Here is a 21,444-nt window from a genome sequence, read left to right as displayed (position 1 = left end):
GGAGGCCGGGTGCTTGTACGGCTGTGCTCTCCAGGCTTTTTGGCATTGCCAGGATGTTGTGTGCACCAGATGACCTGCATTTTTTTGTTTGTGTGTTTGACTGATTTAAGTCAGTTCATCCTGAAGCCCCTCGTTATATTTGTTTTGCAGGACTTCTAAGCAGTCATCCATGTACTTCCTGATAACTTTGATGTCTAAAATAAAAAGTATGATGCAAAAACTGCAGCCTGACATGCTTATCCAGACAAGTGATACACGAGCCGCTTTTGTAATGCTGCAGACTGATGTCCAGTATAGGGAAGGATGCAGGAAAAGACCAGCCAGCGGCCTTATGTGGAGGGTTTAGAAGATTAGAGGAGAGATCCCTGGAAAAGACTTGCTCCCGTCTCCCTCTCTGGAGCCCCCGCTCCCCCTCTTTCATTGGCATGTGTTTGATATGCTGGTCATGTCTATGGGATCCTGTGTGTTTTTCCATCATGCAGAATGGCTCGGTGGGCACAGAACTATCTGTAGCATTATTCTACCATGTGGCTCGGAGCCACAGAGTCACTGCGCCGGCCTTCCTTCCTGTCTAAGCTCAGGGCTGAGCCTCCAGTGCAGGATGGGAGATAACCTACTAATCGCTGCACCCAGCGCCTGCGGGACGATAAGGCCAGCTCTCTGTGCATTCTGAAGCATGTGGGTGCCACTAAAGTTTAAATGTCCCACTGACACATGTCTATCAGCTGTTTTTCTGGTAAACACATCTTCACGTCTTTTAGCCCATGAAGTTCACAAGAACCCACAAAGAATAATAACAACAAAGTAATGGAGATTATGGTAAATGCACTGATTCTTATATAGCGCTTTTCTACTCTCCCGGTGTACTCAAAGCGCTCTATACAACATGCCTCATTCACCCAATCACGCGGATTCTCACAAGCACTTTATCTACACTTCATGCTTTCTAAATACATTCACACACATTCATACTCCGATGGATGCATCGGAGAGCAAGTCGGGGTTAGCATCTTGCCAAGGATACTTGGCATGCAGACTGGAGGAGCCAGGGATCGAACCACCGACCTTCCGATCAGTAGGTGACCTGCTCTACCTCCTGAGCTACAGCCACTATTTGGTTAAACGTCCAGCGTTTGTGCTCATAAAGAATCCCTCCATCACTCGATTGTTGTTTTTAATCAATGTAAAGGTGTACTTCATGCTTTCTGCTATTTTGGCCTCAGTCTGCCTGTTTATGCACTATGAACATGTTCCTCCCTGGACTGAAAGAAACAGCGTCTCTTTGAAAACTGTGCATTAGACTTTGGCTGAGCTGAGGAAAAATGAGCAGCTGTGCATTTTCTGTCTGATCATTCTAACCTGTGCAGTACATTTTTAGTTAACATCTGCAACCACTGCACTGCACAAAACTGTAGCTTTGGATTTTATTGCTTTAAACAAAAGGCCAGACAACATGTGTCCAATTGTCCTCTCAGAGTCCTGCCTGAAACTAGAACAGTTTTACTTTTAAAGCATCTCTTTCTTTGATTCAGTTAAATACACATTTAAAAACAAAAGTAGTTGATGAACTGTGTAGTCCAAGTAGGAAAGTAGGACCTCTGAATAATCCTTATTTCTTTACGCTAAGAGGACAGAAACTCAGGCAGATCCAGGCTCAGGGAGGGGCGGCCATCTACCAGAACAGAGAGCAAAAGAGTGAAGAAGAAGCATTCGTCATCATGGGAAGGAGAACCCAGCATAACTAAGGGAGGGTCATCTGATCCACGTTTGATCAAAAAGGAAAATTTCAAGCCTGATATTAAAAGGAGAGATAGTGTCTGGTTCCACAGGAGAGGGGCCTGGAAGCTGAAGTTTACCCGGAAACAAATGACTAAGGGGAGTTTGTGAGGAGAAATGTGTTGTTTTTAACAGAGACTATCTACAAACCCGACAAGACGATCCATCCTAAGACTAACACGTGTTTTGAAATGTGCCTTTCACGTCCTCCTCGCTGATATCTGGCAGCATTGGACCTCCCTCACATACATTTGTTTTTGGAGCCATCTTGGCTTCAGCCCGTCTTGAGGTGTGGGCCCTGCCATTCTGACCTTCTCTCATCCGCTGTGACCTCCTGACCTGTGGCCCGCCTGTTCCTGACTGTAGCTTACAGGAGTGACTCCCCTCCCAAAGTCGAGCAGCAGAGCGTCTGGCAGCAGAGCAGCTGGGGATTTGGGCAGATCTGGGCTGATGTCTCCCCTCCTTGGAAGTCTGACCTGAGCTGTGCAAGTGCAGCAGCAGGTGGCAGAGAGACAGCAGTGACTAAATATAGTGTTCATGGGCAGAGACGGATTCTTTTATCTGCTCATTAAATAATTTATTCAGCAGCTCCATCCGAGCTGGAATCCTTGGACCCGGGTCATCAGTCTCAGCTCATTTGTCTGAGGGGTAGACAAATCGGGGCCAGACTCCAGCGTCCACTTCAGTATCGTCGTGTTGATCTTGTTTGTTTGCATTCTTCATGGTGCACAAAAACCAGTCGCAGTGCATTTAAATGGAGAAGTGGGAGCCGCTGTGTGGTGGAGGCCGACTTGCAGCGAGGGCAGATCTGTGTGGTACTTTAGCTCATATTTATAGGTTACATGGATCTTTGTAATTACCCTTTAGCTATGTCTGCAAATCAGCTCTCAGCTCAGTGGCCAGCAGGCCTCTGAAGCAGGAATGCTAAATACATAGGACCAAAAAAGTGCATATGCCATTATAGGGAAAACCTCCGATTTGGCTGCATTTCCATTGCAGTCCACATTTGTGTTCTGTATTCAGACAAAGGCATTTCATGGGCTAGATCCATCTCCTGCATATCGCTGCATGAAAAGTAACTTCCTTGACATGATACAAATATAATAACCCCTAAAAATCAAGCTTTGCAACATTGGTATTTTTCCTTCTTTGTCTGGCATCGTCACACAACCACTGTGTTAATTAACACAACTTCCGAGTTTCTGCATGCTTGTGCTCCTGTGTGGATTATCACCCCCCCCCCATCCAATCAACACATCTCTTTTGTTCTTGTGTTACCCGCCCAAGAAGCACCCAGTGACTCTAAGAACACGGTGGCATCATATCAATAAGTGTCCCAATAATGACTGTGCTGACGCCTCACAGCGAAATCAGAAATATTTGTCTACGCCAAATACACGAGGGGCCCATATGATGTAATTGTCCAAATAAGGGACAGTGCAGAGGGTGGAGAGGGCTCTTCCTCTCTATGATGTCATGACACTGCAGCAGTTTGCTGGAGATAAGGACTGAGTGCAACCTCACATCCAGAAATGTGGTTTTACTCCTCTTATCGCTGCTCTGCAGCTGATTGGTGGAAGGGTGAGAATAACACAAATGAAGACCAGATAAGCCCACTCCTCAGTTACAGTAAATATTCGCGATGTGCACGAGCCATTTCTGGGGAATAATGATATCACGTCAGCATTCTGATTGAGAGCTGCTCCCATGTATGAGCATGCCTGTTTTCATGACTAAAATGCTCCCCGTCCCTGAGTAAACACCGACTGTATCCGCTCCACAGCAGCCACTGGCTCCTGCATTGATTGGCCCATGCAATTTATTAGCCATTGTGACAGTTTCCTGTACAGCCAGGGTCGACGGGGGAAACTGAGAGGTATGCAGATAAAGTGCTTTCAAACATGCCACACAATACCCATTGTGTTCTGATTACAGGTTGAACTCTTACCGCTAGAATGTTTTCCACATACCTTTGAGTGTGCGTCTGCTTGTTATTCAGTATGCACTGCATGTCGTGCCGCCCGGTCTATTCCCTCCGCACACAGAGCTGTAGTCGGAAATGTTGAAAAACAAAAGGACGGTGTCTCAGTGACACCCTGAACAATGAATCGATGTCCCTGAACTCCACCTTTCGTTTCAATTTGTAAGTGCCAAGTTTGGTGAAAACAGTTTCATAAATCAGCCATAAAATCTGTAGAAGGATTGTATTTCAGCCGAGTCTTCTTGTGTGCAGCAGTTACTGCGATACACCAACAATATGATGACAATGCAGCCCAATTACAGCGTGACCTTGTACTTGAAAGTGACGAGGCCAGTGACCTTTAACCTCCCTCCATGGTTTACACCAGTTCAAAATAACGGAGACATGCAGCTGTTAGGATTTGGCAGGGCAGAGCAGACACCTCTGCAGCAGCTGTCTGAACAGTTTAGAAACCGATTGACGCGACGCTGTGACGCTGGCGTAGGTAATGATGTCCTGTTGTGTGCTCTGTGCTGGGCTACACTGAAAGTTAACACCCATCATGCTCCACAAACTTGGAGAGAGTTAGCCAGTTTAGGATTTAGCATATATCAAGTTGGCAAGCGGTGGTTAGCGCTGTGGTCTCACAACAAGAAGGTCCCGGGTTTGAATCCACCTTTCTGTGTGGAGTTTGCTTGTACTTTCTGGATACTCACACAGGCCAAAGGCTTGCAGCTAGTGGGGTGATTCTAAATATGTGGGTGTAAGTAATGGTTGCCTGTGCCAGACCTGCAACAGGCTGGTTACCTGTGCAGGGTGTACCCCACCCCTCGCCCTATGGCAGCTGGGATAGTCTCCACCCCCCCACCCCCCCACAGTACAAAAATGTTGGCTTAACATTTTTGTACTGTGGAGGGAATCCATGTCTGTAACAGAGCTCCTCTAACATGGAGAGAGGTGATTAAAGGTCCAGCACTGGTGGACAGTACTGTGGTTGTGCTGCATTCTTCTCACCTTCACACCTTAGTACCACACCTGCCTTTACTGTACAATATGATATGTAATCATCCATGAAAGGAGGATGAAAATGCTACAGTGTCAGTGCCCAAACCTGTGAAGCTGCATTCTTTCTTCAGTGTGACTTTGTGTTGAAATATGTTTTCTGCTTATCCACGTCTCAGTCACAGAGGGCCTGGAGCCTATCCCAACTGTGACAGGCAGAGACGGACAACCATTCTCATTTTATCAGCTACATCCAGCTATTCCCAGCAGCTTAGCATCACCAATTAACCAAACATGCATGCCTTCACACTGTGGAGGAAGCTGTGGTACCCGGGGAGAATGCATGCACACATAGTGCTAACTCCACACAGGAAGGCTGCAGCACAGCGGATTCAACTCAACTCAACTCAACTCGATTCAATTCAATTCGATTTTATTTATATAGAGCCACATCACAACAGCAGTCGCCTCAAGGTGCTTTATAGTGCACAGTAGATCATACAATAATAGATACAGAGAAAACCCCAACAATCATATGACCCCCTATGAGCAAGCACTTTGGTGACAGTGGGAAGGAAAAACTCCCTTTTAACAGGAAGAAACCTCCGGCAGAACCAGGCTCAGGGAGGGGCGGGGCCATCTGCTGTGACCGGTTCGGGATGAAGAATATGTTTGTCATGTTCGTATATCGCATAAATATATATTGATAGATAACTTGTATGTATGTATGTCTATTAGGTAATGTAGAGGACTGCAGTGCTATGGCTATACAAGTACTGTGTGTGGGTTTGTATTACACTGCTGAACTGTGCAGTAGAGGCCTGACACATTAACTATGCAAACAAAACACAAATATCACCAAAAGTGAATTAGTGAACTATCTGTGTATTTGCACATATACACCAACAGCTGCATCATTAAAACCACTGAAACCATTGAAACCATTGTTGTGTAGCTCCCTCTTGTGGGACCAAACAGCAGGTGCTTGTTGAGATGGAGATGGGACATTGAAGGTGTCCTGTGGTCCCCGGACACAGATGTATTTGGGTCCTCTGCATTGTTGGGTTGGACATGCTGTGGATTCTCAAGTGGACTGGAATCTGACCAGTTTGGTTACCTGGTCGGTGCCCAGTCCTCTTTGTTTGCTCTGAATTCACATTGTCAATATGATTATATTAACCTTAAAGAAAACTTTGCCAGGCTGGGTGACACACCGACTTACAAATGTTTCCCAACAACATGGTTGTTTACTCACAGTTGCATCATTACATATAACATTTCTGCCCCACAGTAAATCTGCTCACTATGTGCGCTCAGAGATGAACACTTCCACGCCAGGTCTACACGAGGTCTCAGTGAACGTCTGCTAAATCCATACTGCCCCACTGATACAGAGGTGCCATCTAGTGGACAAACACTGGAAAGCTTTTTGTTAAACAACCAAAGCTGTCACAGTATTGATGTTTTTACAATGCATTCTGTGGGGCGATCGTGGCTCAAGAGTTGGGAGTTCGCCTTGTAATCGGAAGGTTGCCGCCTTGGACAGTCTCGGTCGTTGTGTCCTTGGGCAAGACACTTCACCCGTTGCCTACTGGTGGTGGTCAGAGGGCCCGGTGGCGCCAGTGTCCGGCAGCCTCGCCTCTGTCAGTGCGCCCCAGGGTGGCTGTGGCTACAATGTAGCTTGCCATCACCAGTGTGTGAATGTGTGTGTGAATGGGTGGGTGACTGGTTGTGTAAAGCGCTTTGGGGTCCATAGGGACTAGTAAAGCGCTATACAAATACAGGCCATTTACCATTCAGCCTGGATGTTGTTCCTCCATCTTTAAATCCGCCGTGCGCTTATTTTATGGTCTCATTTCTGGTCCTCATTGGTGCCAGAGGAGCAGCTGCATGCTGGTCAGGATATTCACTGATAGAAAGGTTAATGTGACGATACTCGCTGTGAATACTTGGGCATATTTTTGGAGCTCTTCCACAGATGGACATCAGCAAAAGGAGAGTCATATCATCATCGGTCATCAAGAACAAAAAACTAAATGGATAATGGCCTTACAGAACAACACCAAGTTCTCCATACTTATTATTTCAGTCTCCTACTTCGATTCTGCTGCATGTCAGACAGAAACAGTTTTCTCTGAAAGGCATCCAAACATTTTTGTTTTGCTTTTTTCTTTGTTTTTTAAAGCAGAGAATACTTTATGACAGAGTTTTGTGTTTTCTGCTTCTGTCCTTTATTAAACCACTCATCCATTTATTCCTCCACTGGACCATACTATCAAACTGTATATAAGCGATGGCGTGTCCTGAAGTCTTGGTTTGAGCATTGTGGCTGTCAGCATGTTGTTGTTGCTTTTCTTCTTTAAACCAGATGAGGGTCGACTCTGACTGAGAAACAACACAAGACACTGATGGTACTAACTTGTTAATAACACAGACGACAGCACATTTTGCACTCTATACTTTCATATCATTTTCACTGTTTAACTTAGTCATATCAAGTCGCCCCCTGCTGGCCAGTAGACAGAATGCAGAGTTGAGCAGCTAAGCTTCACCGTACAAACCACATATACTTTTCTTTTGCATTAAAAGTAAGTGAGTCACTTTAGTGATGATACTTGGAAGTATTGTCAATGATACATGTCTTCTTTAACTTTGAAATACTGAGATTTTAGTGTCAGTTTATTATTTTAGTTCAACTGGCAGACTGAAGCACACGAGAGTAACTCCGCAACACCCGAGAGCAGTTTTTGCTTGAAGATTTAATAGAAATATAACCAACAACAATTACAGTGAAAAAATACAACTGCATCCATGTTTCAAGTCTTCTGCACAGTCCTGTGAGGTAACAATGTGATCATGTTAAAAGACAAACTTCTGTTGTGAGATTACACTGAGGTGAAAACTGAAATGAATTCTCTTAAAACAAAAAACAGTTAAAGAAATGGTATTAAAAGGTAAAATTAAAGGGTATTAAACACTGTACAGACTGAAAGCCATTTGGTCTTCGTAACTGTGGTTTATAACTTAACTTTACATTCATTGCATTGCAGTCGTTTTGCAAGCGATTACACATTTCCCCTGTTGCTCAGCTCCACCGAGGGCTCAGGTGCAGGATGCTGCGGTGGTTGGGGTTCCTCTGGTAACGTAAACACACACACACACACACACACGTTTGAAAAACTTTAAATTAAGCAAGCAGCACTTGCACACACTGGTTGGTGAAGGATCTGAGAAGATAAACCACAGCACTAAGTGAGCTGACACAGCTGGCTTTTTGACCCTTTGGCAGCGCAGCAGAATGGAAAGAATGAGACCCAAACAAGGATCACAATGTGTCCTTTATCAGCTGTGGCCCATTTCTTCCTCTGAGTTGCCAGAGAACCAGAGTGCCAGTGTGTTATTGGTGCATGTGTGCAGATGAGGGGGAATTTGCTCGTAACTGTGTGAGGACAGGAGCTATCTGAAGTTAGTGAGTTGAATAGAGGACCACTGTTCAGACACACGGACACAAGCATGTATGTTACAAAAGAAATGACAACTTTTTGTGCGTCTTTTGCACAAATTAAAACTCGGAGGCCGTGTCAACATTTAGTTTCTGGTGTTTGTGTCTTTTGTGTTATATTACCTCCAAGCAGCTGCTGCACTGCTTTCCTGTCTTCAGCAATATAGATGGCAGTAATGAAGAAAAACACTCCCCCGACAATCCCGACCACGGGGCAGAGCAGCAGGCTGTACTTCAAACTGTCAAATTTCTCAGTGTTACCTGAGTATATAGCATCAGAGACCTACACCAGTACAGGTATGAAATCGGCGTTAGTGATCAGTGACAGAACCTGAGATGATTTCCTAAAGCTTACTTCTTTCTTACCACTCCTATTAAGTAAGGGCTCCCAGCATCACCCAGGAGATGTCCGACTGTAATCTGTAGAGCCTCCGCTGTCGCCCTCCTTGTTGGTATGACAACATACTGAAGTGGGAAGCACGAGAAAAAGTGACATGTCACATTTGAGCCGACACTTTGAGGTTTTTACTGTCAGAATTGATGCTCACCAGCAGTATGTCAGCCAAGACAGCCCAGTTCAATGAGAGCAGCAGCTCGCCCAAGAAAATGAACACCTGAAACGAGACATTCAAGACAAACAGTCACTGCTTCTTTCATTTTTCAGTCATAACAGGTGCTCACGATGTTTTATTTCAACCGATGCCTTTAACTGCCCTACTCTGAATGTGAACCTTTGACATCGTGACTAGAATTTAAATTAAAGAAGAAAAAGGAGGCTTTATTTGACGTTCAGACCTATTGCTCCATGTTGCATCACTACAAGTGGACCAGGACAAACTTCAAACCATCTGAAGAGAATTTTGTCAGATGAACCATTAAAGGATTCTCAGTCTTCTTAATGTTGTGTCCTAAATATCACAGTTTGAACTAAAGCGGTGCACTCAGTGACTAACCAGCAACGTCACCACCTCGAGGTATACTCAGCCAGAGGATAGCTCCAAAGTCTGTCTTACGTAAGTGCCAGGAATGCTTGCTGATGCCAAAAAGATGGTGATAAAGAGGCACGGCACTGATCCAAGCATGCCCACGGCGCAGATGAGTGGATCAGCATTTGGCACCTTGTCCCTAAACAGTCTGGATAAAGTAGTGCCGAGAGCCCCGCCCAGAATGCCTGTGGCCACTGTTACGGCACCAAAGATGTAACTGAAGCAGAAGAGAGCACACAGTACAGTCAGAACTCTGCACCGATTCAGGCTGGAGCAAATAAGCGACGCGGGGAAAAGGTCATGCTATACCTGTCCGAGGAGTCACTTAGTTTGTCGCTGAGTTTCTGATTGTCCCGAGCTCGGGACAAAAAGATAGGCAGCCAGAAAGCCAGCGCCCCGGTGAGGAAGGCCAGGGCCGTCACGCCCAACGATGACCACACGTAACTTTTACTAAGGTCAGAGAACCAAGAAGACAAGATTGTTTAGAAACAAACACCATTTGTTTGGGTTTTTTTACTCTTGCAAGGGTAAAGTATAAATCATACTTTTTCAGAAGATATTTAACATCCTCCAAGTAAGAGCTCTGCTCCGTCACCCCCTCTCCGTGGGTTTCTGCAGCACCTCTCGGCGGGTTGGGACATAAAATGATCATCAAAATGAGTCCCACCGCGCCCATGATGGGTGTGATCTGAGAACAGAGGCAAATAATCCAGTATCACTTTGTATCAAGTCACACTTCTGCATTATAGATAAGAAAAATGTTCTCACCCTCAGAGCCCAGTGCCAGTCCCCTGTGAGAGATGCAAAGCCTTGCCCTGTTATATACCCAAGACCACTGCAAACACGCGATAGTGTGATCATGTTGCACAAACAAGCTTGTATCACCATATGACATCTTAACAAGTGAAAGATTAAGATGGGGGAGGGGGGCGAGCGATAACGTACTGACACCTAAATCTAGAGTCACTGCTGCGTCATCACTCATTGCAACACCTGCTCTGCACACCAAACAACTGTGATGAGAACAAATCTACCAAACATTAACCTCGGCAACAGATTATTTGAGCTACTTTCAGCTACGCTGCAGTGCAGCAGCGCATCATTTGAACGAAATTGTTAAAGCGTGCAAAAAGAAAAAAAGCCTGTTTACCTTCCGACAGGGATAAAGATGTAGAAGATGCAGATCATGATGCTCCTTTTGCCCCCAGTAAAGAGATCGCTTATGATGGTCGGAGCGACGGTGGAATAGCTGGCTTCTCCGGTCCCGACCAAGCCTCGCAGCAGGGCGAGAAGCCAGAATTGCTGCATAGATCAAGACAAAAACATCAAACATTCAACATGTTTTTTTGTCAACCGCACATGGTTACACGCATGATGAGTCATCAGCAGAATCAGTCTGCAGATAGGGTGCAACAAACCTCTGATACATTTTCATCAAAAACATGGGGAAATGATCTCAGACCCCACTGAGTTTTACAGCTCCCACTCCCTGAAACTCGTAACTGGATTTCTGCACCTGTCAAAACTACAGTTAAATGTGATGGATGAGTCTCTCCTTCCAAGTGGCTTCAGTTAAACCACTTCTAAGGATATCAAATATGAATACACAAACACAAACATTTGGGAAATTACAGACCAAACTGTTTTGTAGACAAAGCTGCACTGATGCAAAAACGAATTGCTTGATAGTTTCCAGTGTGATTACAGAGCAAATCAGAGTGCAGAGAGCCTCCTCACACACATAGTTTGGTCACCTCAAACTAACTTAATAAGGTTCTTATTGTGCTGTCCTCATTTTACTTCACTGCAGCCTTTGATACCACAGACTATAAAATGCTCGTTCACGGTCTCGAGCGCTGGGCTGGTTTTTCCAGTGTTTAAATCAGGAAACTCTGCATAACCTGTGCAGACCAGGTTTCAAACTCTCGTGACTTTTCTTCTCAGACGTCTCGATCTGATGAAACCTCATCAGATAGCTTAACATTTGTCAGCATGGTTATGCAGATGAGACAGCTATATGTTTCTATAGAGCCAGATAACAATAACATTTCTGGCACATTAATAAATGAATCACTGCAAAGTTTTTTAACACCTAATGAAGACAAAATGTTCATTCCTTTAGTTTAACAGTTCACATTGTCTGACAGGGTACGGCTCAGACTTTCAGATTCTGAGAGAAGAGGTTCACTAATGCCTCATAAGAATACGACTCAGCTGATGGAGTTTGGTAAGAAAAATTCATGCTCTTCAATTTGTGGTCTGATCAACAGACACAAACTATTTTAATTTGGAGTTTTTCATGTTATTACCTTAAACACATCTCTTCTGTCTATTTTGTGACTTGAATGAAAATGAGATAATATTTTGGGTCCACTCAGTGTATCTACAAAGGGTTAAGATGCTCGTTCTTGCCAACGTAGCTGTAATATGAAGGTTTTATGGAAAACTACCCTGAACCACAAACACTGAGTCAAATGCTGAAATTCGGGGGCATTTCCAACAGACGTGTGATGAATTAGAACAACGCAGGGAGGAAAGTGAACACGTAGCAAAGCCAAGTTGTGTTACTTTGTTATTCCTTGTAAAATACTCCTCACTCACCGATTTATTGACAAAAGAGCTGGCGGTTGCAGTCAAAAGCCAGACACTCAAGCCACCAATCATGATGTATTTGCGATTGTAGCGGTCGCCAAGGTAACCGAAGAGAGGGGCCAAAAGGAGAAAACTGCAGATGAAAACTGAAAATGAATTGATGGAATCAATTATTCCTTTTCAATGACATCATTCATTTAGAGTAAACACACAACAATCAGTGAAAGCTCCCGTATCCAAACACAGCGCCGCTTAATTAGGTGCCTGATTGTATGTACACTTGACTACACATGGGTCTGCCATGCACTTGCATTAAAAACAAAGAAAGCAAAACAAATTTGATCTCCATCAACGCTTCTGTGTGTTTGTTAAACAGATGCTTCATCATACCTGTCTGCAGAAGTCCAGCCGTGCTGTCGTTTATATGAAAGAATGTTTGAATATCTTTAAGGACACCTGTAAGGCCAGAAATACCATTCAGTGTAAGCCCTGCCTAACTGGAAGCAGTAAATAGTGTGTGCTGACAAAGAAATCATCCAACCTGCTATTGTGTACCGCTCCATGTAGTTGAGCAAGTTGATGTAGCAAAGCACAACCATGGTGACATAGGCGCGCTTGGGCGATATGGCAGGTTTCTCCTCAGCATCGGGTGTGAGAGACGCAAGGCTGTTTGCGAAAGAGCCATAAGGTAGACTGCAGCTGGAACGCAGGCTCCATCGACGTACTGAGATGTCCTTGAAGGATGTCACTGACGCCCTTGGCTCCATCGCGAGCAGCTCTCCCTTCAGCTGAAATATTTGGCCTAATGTTAAAACTCGTGCACAGATGCTCCACAGAGCTCGGTGACAAAATTTGCAATATAGTGTAGACACACAGCTCCTGCTTTCACTAAGTCACTATCACTGTTTTGGGGTTCAAGCGATCCAGCTTTCAGCAAAGTTGATTCATGCGGCCTGTAGAAAGACTTTAGAAATAGCCCTTATGACAGAAAGGGACATTACACAACTAAGAAGATGTTTTTGCAACAGTGTCAAAATAACACCGAAAGAAGAAGAAGGTTGTTCTCTAAATGCTGCTTTTTTTATTTCACAGTTCTTAAAAACCACGAAAGAAAGGTTAAAGCATCTTTTAATTATAGGAAGTTTATGCATATGTAGAAAATAGACACAGCGATTAGAAGCATATAAAAATATAACCTTGGCGTCTGCAACAGTGCGCCTCAGATATTTCAGCCCAACTAGAGTGAGAGACGACACTAAGAGCACTGTTTATGAAATCTTCTCTCCCAAAACAACATAGTGCAGCACAGCTGTAATCTTACAATGCAGCTGTGTTCCCATCAGACGGGTATTTTTAAACCATGCAAAATGTGAATTACAGGTGAACTCACCGACTTGCTGATGTGGATGTTTCGTTTTTTAGTTTTACTTTAAATCCTCTCTCTCATTCCTACAGATGTGCAACTTCGAGAGAACAATGTGACTCTGAATGGCTCTGAGGCATGAAGACGCTAACAGGGACCTCAGTTTTGGGACGACTCGAGTTATATTAAGTTAGTGACGGGGCCAGCCCACTGAGGGTTGGTCATGCAGGGTGTCACACACATATCTGTCTTGGTGAAGCAATGGTGCAGATAAGCCAGACGTCATTGACATTTTGCACCTTTTGTTCCTCTTTTTAGTATTTCTTACACTTAGCACAAAATAAAGCAATAAAATGTAATTATTTTACTTTTTACTAGTCTGATTCACCGTCAACAGCCTTATACTCAAATGGATTAGTTACGTTAGTAGCTAAACTGCCATATGCAACGTGCCATCGAATTTCAGAAGAGAGAGTGATTAATAAGTGGTCCTGCTCTGCTTTGGAAACACTTGCCCTATCAGACCTTTGCATTTCATCTGTTATCTTAGAACCAAGAGAGGGTTATTTTTTAACATAAAGAAAACACTCGCTTTGGTTTCAGTTTTCAGTGACTCATCAAAGCCACTGCTCTACAAACTATTGTTCAGTGTGACATTAGGGTCATGTACATGTAAAAATAAAGAAATAAAGAATATTTAAAAAAAATAATAATATGAGCCATTAAAACCCTTTAACCCTTTCATGCATGAATGATGACAACCTCACTCAGGATTTTTTTCTTAAGTATTTTTATTCATCTTTATGCATGAAAAAAAGATTTTTGAACTTCATTTTTTAAACATGTACTTGTCAAAGAGTTGTTTACATGCCCACTTAGGTGGACACTGATGTGTATGTAGAGGTTTATGTGCAAGTATACCATCAACACTGACACAAATACAAGAAAACATGAAAGGGTTAAAGTATGTAAAGCTTTTTGGGTTTTTTCATCTGAGGTTAAGACATATAAGATGATGCCTTTGACAGCAATAGGATGCCTTAAAGGGCCCTAAAACACCAGGCTTACTGACATGAAACTCTACCAGTTTACTGGTGCAGTCATACTGAATATGAAGGGTTTTTTTTTTTATAATCGCCTACATTTAACTGTGGAGTCACAGAAGCATCTGTTTACTTTCAGGTCTCATTAGATCAAGTACAGCATGTGTCACGTATGTGGTCCCCTCTGCTTGGAAGTGCTGACTCTTATCTAGAAATCAACTTCCTGCCTCGCTCTTCACACAAGTGAGAAATGGCTGTAAGTCCATCAGAGTGTCAGATCTTTCTTCACTTTTTCTTTAGATGACAATATGTCCACTAACAACATGCAGTAAAAGATGAGAAGATGTTACTGCTTTGCTTATCCTTTTTATTGTCTTAAAATAATTTATTTATTTATTCCGTGTTTTAATCATTCTTATGAGCTGTCTCACAATAAAATGCCATTTAAATCTATTGTTTCCACTTTTTATTTGAAAAGTGTTTATCAACAAGAAAATCAGAAATTGATATCAAGCTATGTTGAAGCCTGATGCAAAATTCCTGCAGTATTTTTATAGTGATACATTGATTGAAGGTTTGTCATAAGGAATATATTCACTGTAGTTTCAGCATTCTGTTGCCTTCATTTCATTTTCACATACCAGACAATCATTAACCTCATTTTAAATTTTATTTTTACATAAAACATTTTTGTACAGTATATTTATGTCTCAGTAAAAAGCCCTCACTATGTACCTCTGGCACTTTTAAAGTATCTATCTACATGTAGCATAATGTAGATATGCTGTAGATATGATTGGGGCGACCATGGCTCAGGGGGTTAGGAAGCGCACCTGTAACCGGAAGGTCGCCGGTTCGATCCCCGACCTTTCTGTCCTGGTCGTTGTGTCCTTGGGCAAGACACTTTACCCTACCGCCCGTGTTGGCCAGAGGGGCCGATGGCGCGATATGGCAGCCTCGCCTCTGTCAGTCTGCCCCAGGGCAGCTGTGGCTACAACCGTAGCTTGCCTCCACCAGTGTATGAATGTGAGCGTGAATGCATAATGGCATTGTAAAGCGCTTTGGGTGCCTTGAAAAGCACTATATAAATCCAATCCATTATTATTATTATTATTATTATTATTATAATGTACAAATTAACATGAGGTGCAGGGGTAAAAGTGAAAATGAAATATGATAATTTCAATAGTGCATGAAAAATAAAATCACGCCAACAACAAAAATAATAATTGTAATAATAATATGAACACTGCAAGTAAAACCCTATCCAGAAGGTGGGAGTAATGCATCACTGAGGACGTGAAGCTCCCCCAAAAAATCAACGAAGAAGAAACGATAGCGGCAGGGGAAGGCGGCGAAGAAGAATAATGACGGGAATGCTAAACGGAAAATAGAAGGAACAGAGTCCTGTTAGGTGAACGTTAAATTAACGCTGTTACCGCGAAATATTAACATCGAACATAGCTGCATTACATTGGTTAAAGTATGACAGAGCCTCAGTCAGCGTTGTTACTCAGGAGACAGCTTGCAGGTAATTAAACCGTCATGTTAACTGATGCTGGTTGCCGAGCTAACGACAGCGGTGCCGCGGCTGTGATTGAAACCGTGGTGCTGGCGCAAACTGTTTTCTTTAACCTTCTGCATTAATGTTAAGATCCGAATGACAAATAAACTGCCCGGGGATTATAACAGTGGAAGCGAACAAACACCTCCCTCGTTTAGTAAATGAAAGTCTTCAGTGTTTCAGGGGACCAACTGATCTATGTGTGTGCCTTTCGACACTGCGTACTGGTTGCAGATGAAAGCCGCTGTCAGAAGCCCCAGCGACTTTCTAATACGAGGCTAGCTCAAACCACTGAGCCTAACGTTAGCCTGTAGCTGGCTCGACTGACTTAATGTGTTTACATGTATTTTTAACCGAGGAGCCAAGTAGTGTTTCGCGTTTTTAACATGACGTTTAGCAGTTACGTGATTAGTGTGGCATTGCTGACATTTTTATGCATAAATGTAAGTACCGTTTTACTGGTTAAAACATGTCCCTACCACTCACCGCAGAATTAACGTGTTTAACCAGCTAGCTAACTGTAGGCTAACGCTAGCCCCTGTCACTGTTGTTAGCGTCAACGCGCTAAGCTAACGTTAATCTCGCATTACCTCAATTCGCTCTTTTAGCAGGGTCAGCTGCGAATTATATTTAGCTACTCTAAAATTAGGGACCTTCCAAAAGTAGCTGAGTCGAACACGCCCTGTATAATGTTTTAGGTTTGTAGCACTAATGACGTGTTTCAGGTTTTGTTTAAAAAATGAAAATTTGGCATGGAGACTGTAAGGGTCACTGGGTCCACCTTTATACTTGTCCCCACATTCTGCCCTCCAAGGTGACCGGTAATTGACCTAAACCTCCATATTTTGGAGCGAGGGTTGTAGATTAATTCGGGAAACTAAAGCTCCGCGAATTTCGTGTTGTGGGGGCTATTGCATTGACAAAAAGGCTGCATTTCTTTGTTGCACAGTTATACGATCTGCAGTCTACAATTAATGCTTGTGATTCTTATAAGCCTTGAAGTAATGATCAGTAAGCATCAGACTTCACAGAGCCAGCTCCTTCGAAATGTTTGTTTGGCCTATCAAGAAAAACAAATTCTTCCATCATGTTATGTAAAAGGTTAAACTGCTTTATCAAACGGCTGCTCGATAGATAATCCCAAAATCCACTTAATGTATTATGATGTAAAAAATCTACATTTAGTCCAACTCATGAGCACAGATTTACAGTTGTTTAAAATGTTGTTTACAGTGAGCGCTGCCATTCTTGATGCAATGAATCAGAATACTTTATTGATCCCTAGGGAGTTGGGTGTTCATGGCAAATTGGTAATATAGGTGGGAACTGCTAAGTAGTTTGGAACTGCGACATGAGTTTGAGCAATATGCTAATTCTCACTCAAGCCCCTCTGAGATGAGTCATGTTGTCACCTCAGCTGCCTGAAGCACAGTGTAATGCATGTGGGTAATGTAGTGGAGGTAGTGTGCTGTATGTCATAGTGAATGACTTTGGGGGTTTTTTTTTTATTCAGAGCTGAACAAAAACCCAGTGGAGGGATTCTCAGCAGGCCTGATCGAGGATAGTGATCTCTACAGATGGGAAGTCCTTATCATTGGGCCTCCAGACACCTTGTAGTGAGTCTCCCTGTCTTGTGTATGGGTTGTAGTGGGAGAGATGAGTTTGTGGCCTGTGGGGATTTGTTTTTAAACTTTGGTACCTATCATGCTGATTTTTTTTTGTCATCTTTTCCCCTTCCCCCCACAGTGAAGGTGGTGTGTTTAAAGCTCACCTGACCTTTCCCAAAGACTACCCTCTCAGGCCACCTAAAATGAAATTTATCACAGATATTTGGCACCCTAATGGTAGGTACCAGTGAAACATACTATGAATATTATTATAAATGTTTTTAAGCTTAAGAAATAAAGGCTGTATAATCTCTGTGTTAATGTTAAATGTTATTAGTTTTATTGTGACTGTACTGTTGATTCAAATTATTTTGCCATCTTTACTACGTGGTGTGTTTATCCTGATGGAGGTAAAAGCCTCTTTTTCAAAAGTGGCAGCAAAGACTGTAAACACACGCAGTGACCTAAAGGTCACTGATACACAGCACAAGCACGTAAACAGCAGCCAGATAAAGTTCAGTAAAGTCAAGAACCAGTGCGACCTCAGCAGTAATCCCACTGACCAAGGGAACTATTTTCTCAGACCTTTAAAATAGACGTAAACACTCCCAACAGGTTCAGGCCTTCTATAGATGTGTTTCAGGAAAAAGGGACAGTGTGTTTAAAAGGTGCTTTTCCCCATGGTCCTGTTCTGAGTTTGGGGGGGAAAGCATCTGTAAAACGGTGTGAAAGGTCAGGGTCTTTGCACATGTCAGTACACAGATAAGGAGTCGACCCAAGCAGGTTTATATTTAAGGACTAACCTGTGGGAAAGTTTGTGGACACACACAGATGGCTACTTAGGAGCAGGCAGTGAACAGCAAAGTACACACTTTCCACTGAGAGCATTTTCTACTTCAAAAAATATTAGTAATCTTTCTTTCTTCATCTCCAGTTGACAAGAACGGCGATGTATGTATTTCTATTTTACACGAGCCTGGAGAGGACAAATATGGCTACGAGAAACCAGAGGAGCGCTGGCTGCCGATCCACACTGTGGAAACCATCATGATTAGTGTTATCTCTATGCTGGCAGACCCAAACGGTGACTCGCCAGCCAATGTCGATGCTGCAGTAAGTCTGACTGTGTAAAGATATTTTGCATGTGTCCTTTTATTCAATCCAAACATTTCTATAAAATTTAAAGTCTAGTCGTGAGTGAACATGTGACTCATTCTGATTTAAAATTTTGTGTAAACGTCCCCCTGCAGAAAGAATGGCGGGAGGACAGACATGGCGCATTCAAAAGGAAAGTTGCCCGTTGTGTACGAAAAAGCCAAGAGACTGCGTTTGAGTGATGCTCAGCACAGATCTAGCTTCATGTTTTCAGGGTAAGGATTGTTTAGTCATCCCTAAACTTAATCTGGATAGCACCACCACAGATTCTCCTTAAAGACAGTTCAGTTGGCTCAACACAAAAGCTTGATGGGTTTATATTAATATACTGGTAAATAAATTCTGTGAAAGATTTAAGATAAATATTAGCAGCACTGCTAGTTTTGTCTGTTTACACTTGATTAAAGTGTTAAAAAAAAACAAATAAATAAATGGCGTGCTGTGCCAAAGTCTTGAGGCACCAAGTTTGCTTCCAATGAGCCAGACAAATTTGGATCCAAATTTTACATTTTTGGTTCAAATTTTCCGTCTGCACAGAGGAGGTCAGGGCAGAGGTACGACTCTGTCTCTGCCATGCTTAGATAAACACAGTGGTTGCATATCAACTCACGATGTTGGAAATCTTTTCAAAATGGCAACAGCTTAATGTTTCAGGATGGCAATGACGTCTAAAACACAGGCGATACAGTTTTAAGTGTATGGGGACAGAAAAACACAGTGGAGCTTGTCTTGACAGAATGAAACGAAAGGCAGCGAACATCCAAAGAAGAGCTTTGGATGTATTTGTAGCCGCCTGGAGAACTGCAGCTGAAGGCCGCTTAGACAAGGTTTCCTATATTTGTTGAAGACATTTAAGGCTGTGTTAACGAGCAAAGGATGAGTTCATTAAAATTGCACCGAGTCGCCTTTTTTGCCTGATATATTCCATGTATGTTTAGACATGGTTCAATAACTCACTACACCTGTTTGCCATTTTCAGAGCCAAATCTGAAGAAATGAAGGCGTGCTTTGAGACTGTTGCGCAGTACTGAGCATGTGTTTTTCACGCCTGTCGTTGACTCGTGGTCCTAACTTGTGTGTTTCCGGCCATTTGTTGTTTCCCGCAGGTCTCCAATTGAAAATCAACACGGCACTGTTTCCTGCACTCTTCCACCCTGTCGCCAGGCTTGTCCTCCTTTATTTTGGCAGGAACAGACTGGCTACTGTAGGCTGCAATAGAAACATAACAGTGACTACCAAGGCTGACAGAAAATCGCCAAGCAAGTGCCAACTGAAAAAAAGAAAACAAGAAAAAAAAACAGAAGATGATAAAAGATTTTTCAAGGCTATGAACTGCTTCAACATTCAGGAAGATATTGTAAAGACATGTATATAGCACAGACTAAACCGGATAATATATACGCTCCCTTTCCATCCATCCAGACATTTAGACCAAATGAAATAGCGCTGGTTCATTTCTTTTTGTCCATTTTCCTCCTCTCAGCCCCGGCATGGATTAGTTCTCTTTAGATTGTTTTCATAGGAGCTGTTAACACGAATGGCAGTGCTTTTGGAGGAAAGTCACCTGTGAAGAGCTTGTTCAGTTCAAGCAAGACGTGAATGATGTGACTAAGGAATACACAGCTGTTCTCGTGGGTCCTTTAATGCTCAGGACTCGGCATCACATGCACCTGAATGATTTTTCTTTCTATATTCAGTCTAACACACCCCATCGGGGTTTTTTGTGCATGCTAAATTTTGTTGGTCTTTTTTTTTTCTTTTCAAAAGTGCCTCCTAATAAAAAGCTCGGCCACTTCATCCTGCGTTGACAAAGTCTTAAAAATGTCAAAAAAACCAGGCAAGTATAGAAATTGTGTACCACCTGTAGTATGACTTAGCCAGTATACAGGGACTGTATAATTAGGATATTGGTAACAATTTGGTGTAGCAATAACCCCCCTAGTTTGGAGTGTACACATTCATTTTTGATATCCTGATAAAAACGCGTCCTCCTCAGATATTGTTTTATTTTTTTAGCAGCGCCTCTCGCCATCGTCTGTATCGTCCTCGGTAGGAATTGTTATGCATGCTTTGTTTTATGGTTTTTGCTGTTTTTTTTGGTTTTCTGCTGAATGTTTCTGGGATTTTGTTTGCGGACGTTTGAGTGCTTGTGTATACAGCGTGTACGCCGGTTTTGTTTTGTCGCTCTTTCCTCTCATCGACAAATTCATCATTACTATTGCAGTTTTGCCTAATGTATAAAGACAAAATACTGATGTATATTTTTCATGTTATGAAACTTGTCACCTGTAGTGAGTTCTTCTAAAACATGACTTTTTTTCAATATTTATCTGTGTTCTTGAGGTTTGCTTTGGGTTACTCCAATGTTCACGTATTTTCACAGCGGCCTGGAATATTAAACAGTATCCACTAATGATTGCAAACATTTGGACAGATGAGAACTATATTTCCTGAGATATATAGAGATCAGTCTTCATATATTTTTGTACAATATTTCTTAAATATTAGATTTGGGGGGATTCGAGTTGTTTTTCTGACAGAACGATGGGAGCAGTTAAACCGTACACCACATGGACCCTGTGCAACAAGGCGAAGGAAACACTTGATCATATCACGAAGCGTGCTGACGTTTCAGGCTCCACAACAATAGCGTGAGCTCCCAGTTTAGTGTACCCTGTGCTGTTCTCTTCACAGGTGAGAGCAGGTCTACACTGAGTGACAGGTGTGGACAGGTCTGGCGACACTTTGGTGAATGTTATACTTCCTGCATCATCATCATCATCATCATCTGACCAGTTTGACAGTGGGTCAATAATGGTCTGGCGAGCCATTTTCATGGGCGGTTCCACAAATGTGTTAAACAACAGTATGGGCGTTCAATTCTCAGTTTCCTT

General features: G+C 42.9%; 2 protein-coding genes across 3 annotated transcripts; one reads left to right on the top strand and one right to left on the bottom strand.

Annotated features, from left to right (window-relative positions):
• Positions 1-7,479: 7,479 nt before the first annotated feature.
• Positions 7,480-13,349, bottom strand: spns3 (SPNS lysolipid transporter 3, sphingosine-1-phosphate (putative)). 2 transcript variants are annotated; one of them, XM_005462997.4, is made up of 13 exons: positions 13,209-13,349; positions 12,360-12,606; positions 12,209-12,274; positions 11,828-11,964; positions 10,377-10,528; positions 9,995-10,061; positions 9,772-9,914; positions 9,536-9,676; positions 9,254-9,443; positions 8,789-8,854; positions 8,607-8,705; positions 8,364-8,523; positions 7,480-7,874 (listed from the first exon to the last, which is right to left on the bottom strand). In XM_005462997.4, exons 2-13 carry the CDS (start codon positions 12,583-12,585, stop codon positions 7,804-7,806), a joined length of 1,518 nt encoding a protein of 505 aa, XP_005463054.1. In that variant the 5' UTR covers positions 12,586-12,606; positions 13,209-13,349; the 3' UTR covers positions 7,480-7,803. The 2 variants fall into 2 exon arrangements, with proteins under 2 accessions (XP_005463054.1, XP_019219439.1); XM_019363894.2 differs by lacking the exon at positions 13,209-13,349 and having other exon boundaries at positions 11,828-11,951; positions 12,360-12,431.
• A 2,187-nt stretch (positions 13,350-15,536) lies between these two features.
• ube2g1a (ubiquitin-conjugating enzyme E2G 1a (UBC7 homolog, yeast)) lies at positions 15,537-20,973 on the top strand. The gene is made up of 6 exons (XM_003458029.5): positions 15,537-15,755; positions 17,302-17,404; positions 17,535-17,632; positions 18,330-18,508; positions 18,646-18,765; positions 19,657-20,973. The coding sequence occupies exons 1-5, from the start codon at positions 15,710-15,712 to the stop codon at positions 18,730-18,732; spliced, it is 513 nt and encodes a 170-aa protein (XP_003458077.1). The 5' UTR covers positions 15,537-15,709; the 3' UTR covers positions 18,733-18,765; positions 19,657-20,973.
• The last annotated feature ends 471 nt before the right edge of the window (positions 20,974-21,444 follow it).

Source organism: Oreochromis niloticus, linkage group LG10 (assembly GCF_001858045.2).
Source record: "Oreochromis niloticus isolate F11D_XX linkage group LG10, O_niloticus_UMD_NMBU, whole genome shotgun sequence".
Classification (NCBI taxonomy): domain Eukaryota; kingdom Metazoa; phylum Chordata; class Actinopteri; order Cichliformes; family Cichlidae; genus Oreochromis; species Oreochromis niloticus.
Note: the sequence above shows the minus strand (reverse complement) of the source record. Positions and strands in the feature narration are given on the sequence as shown.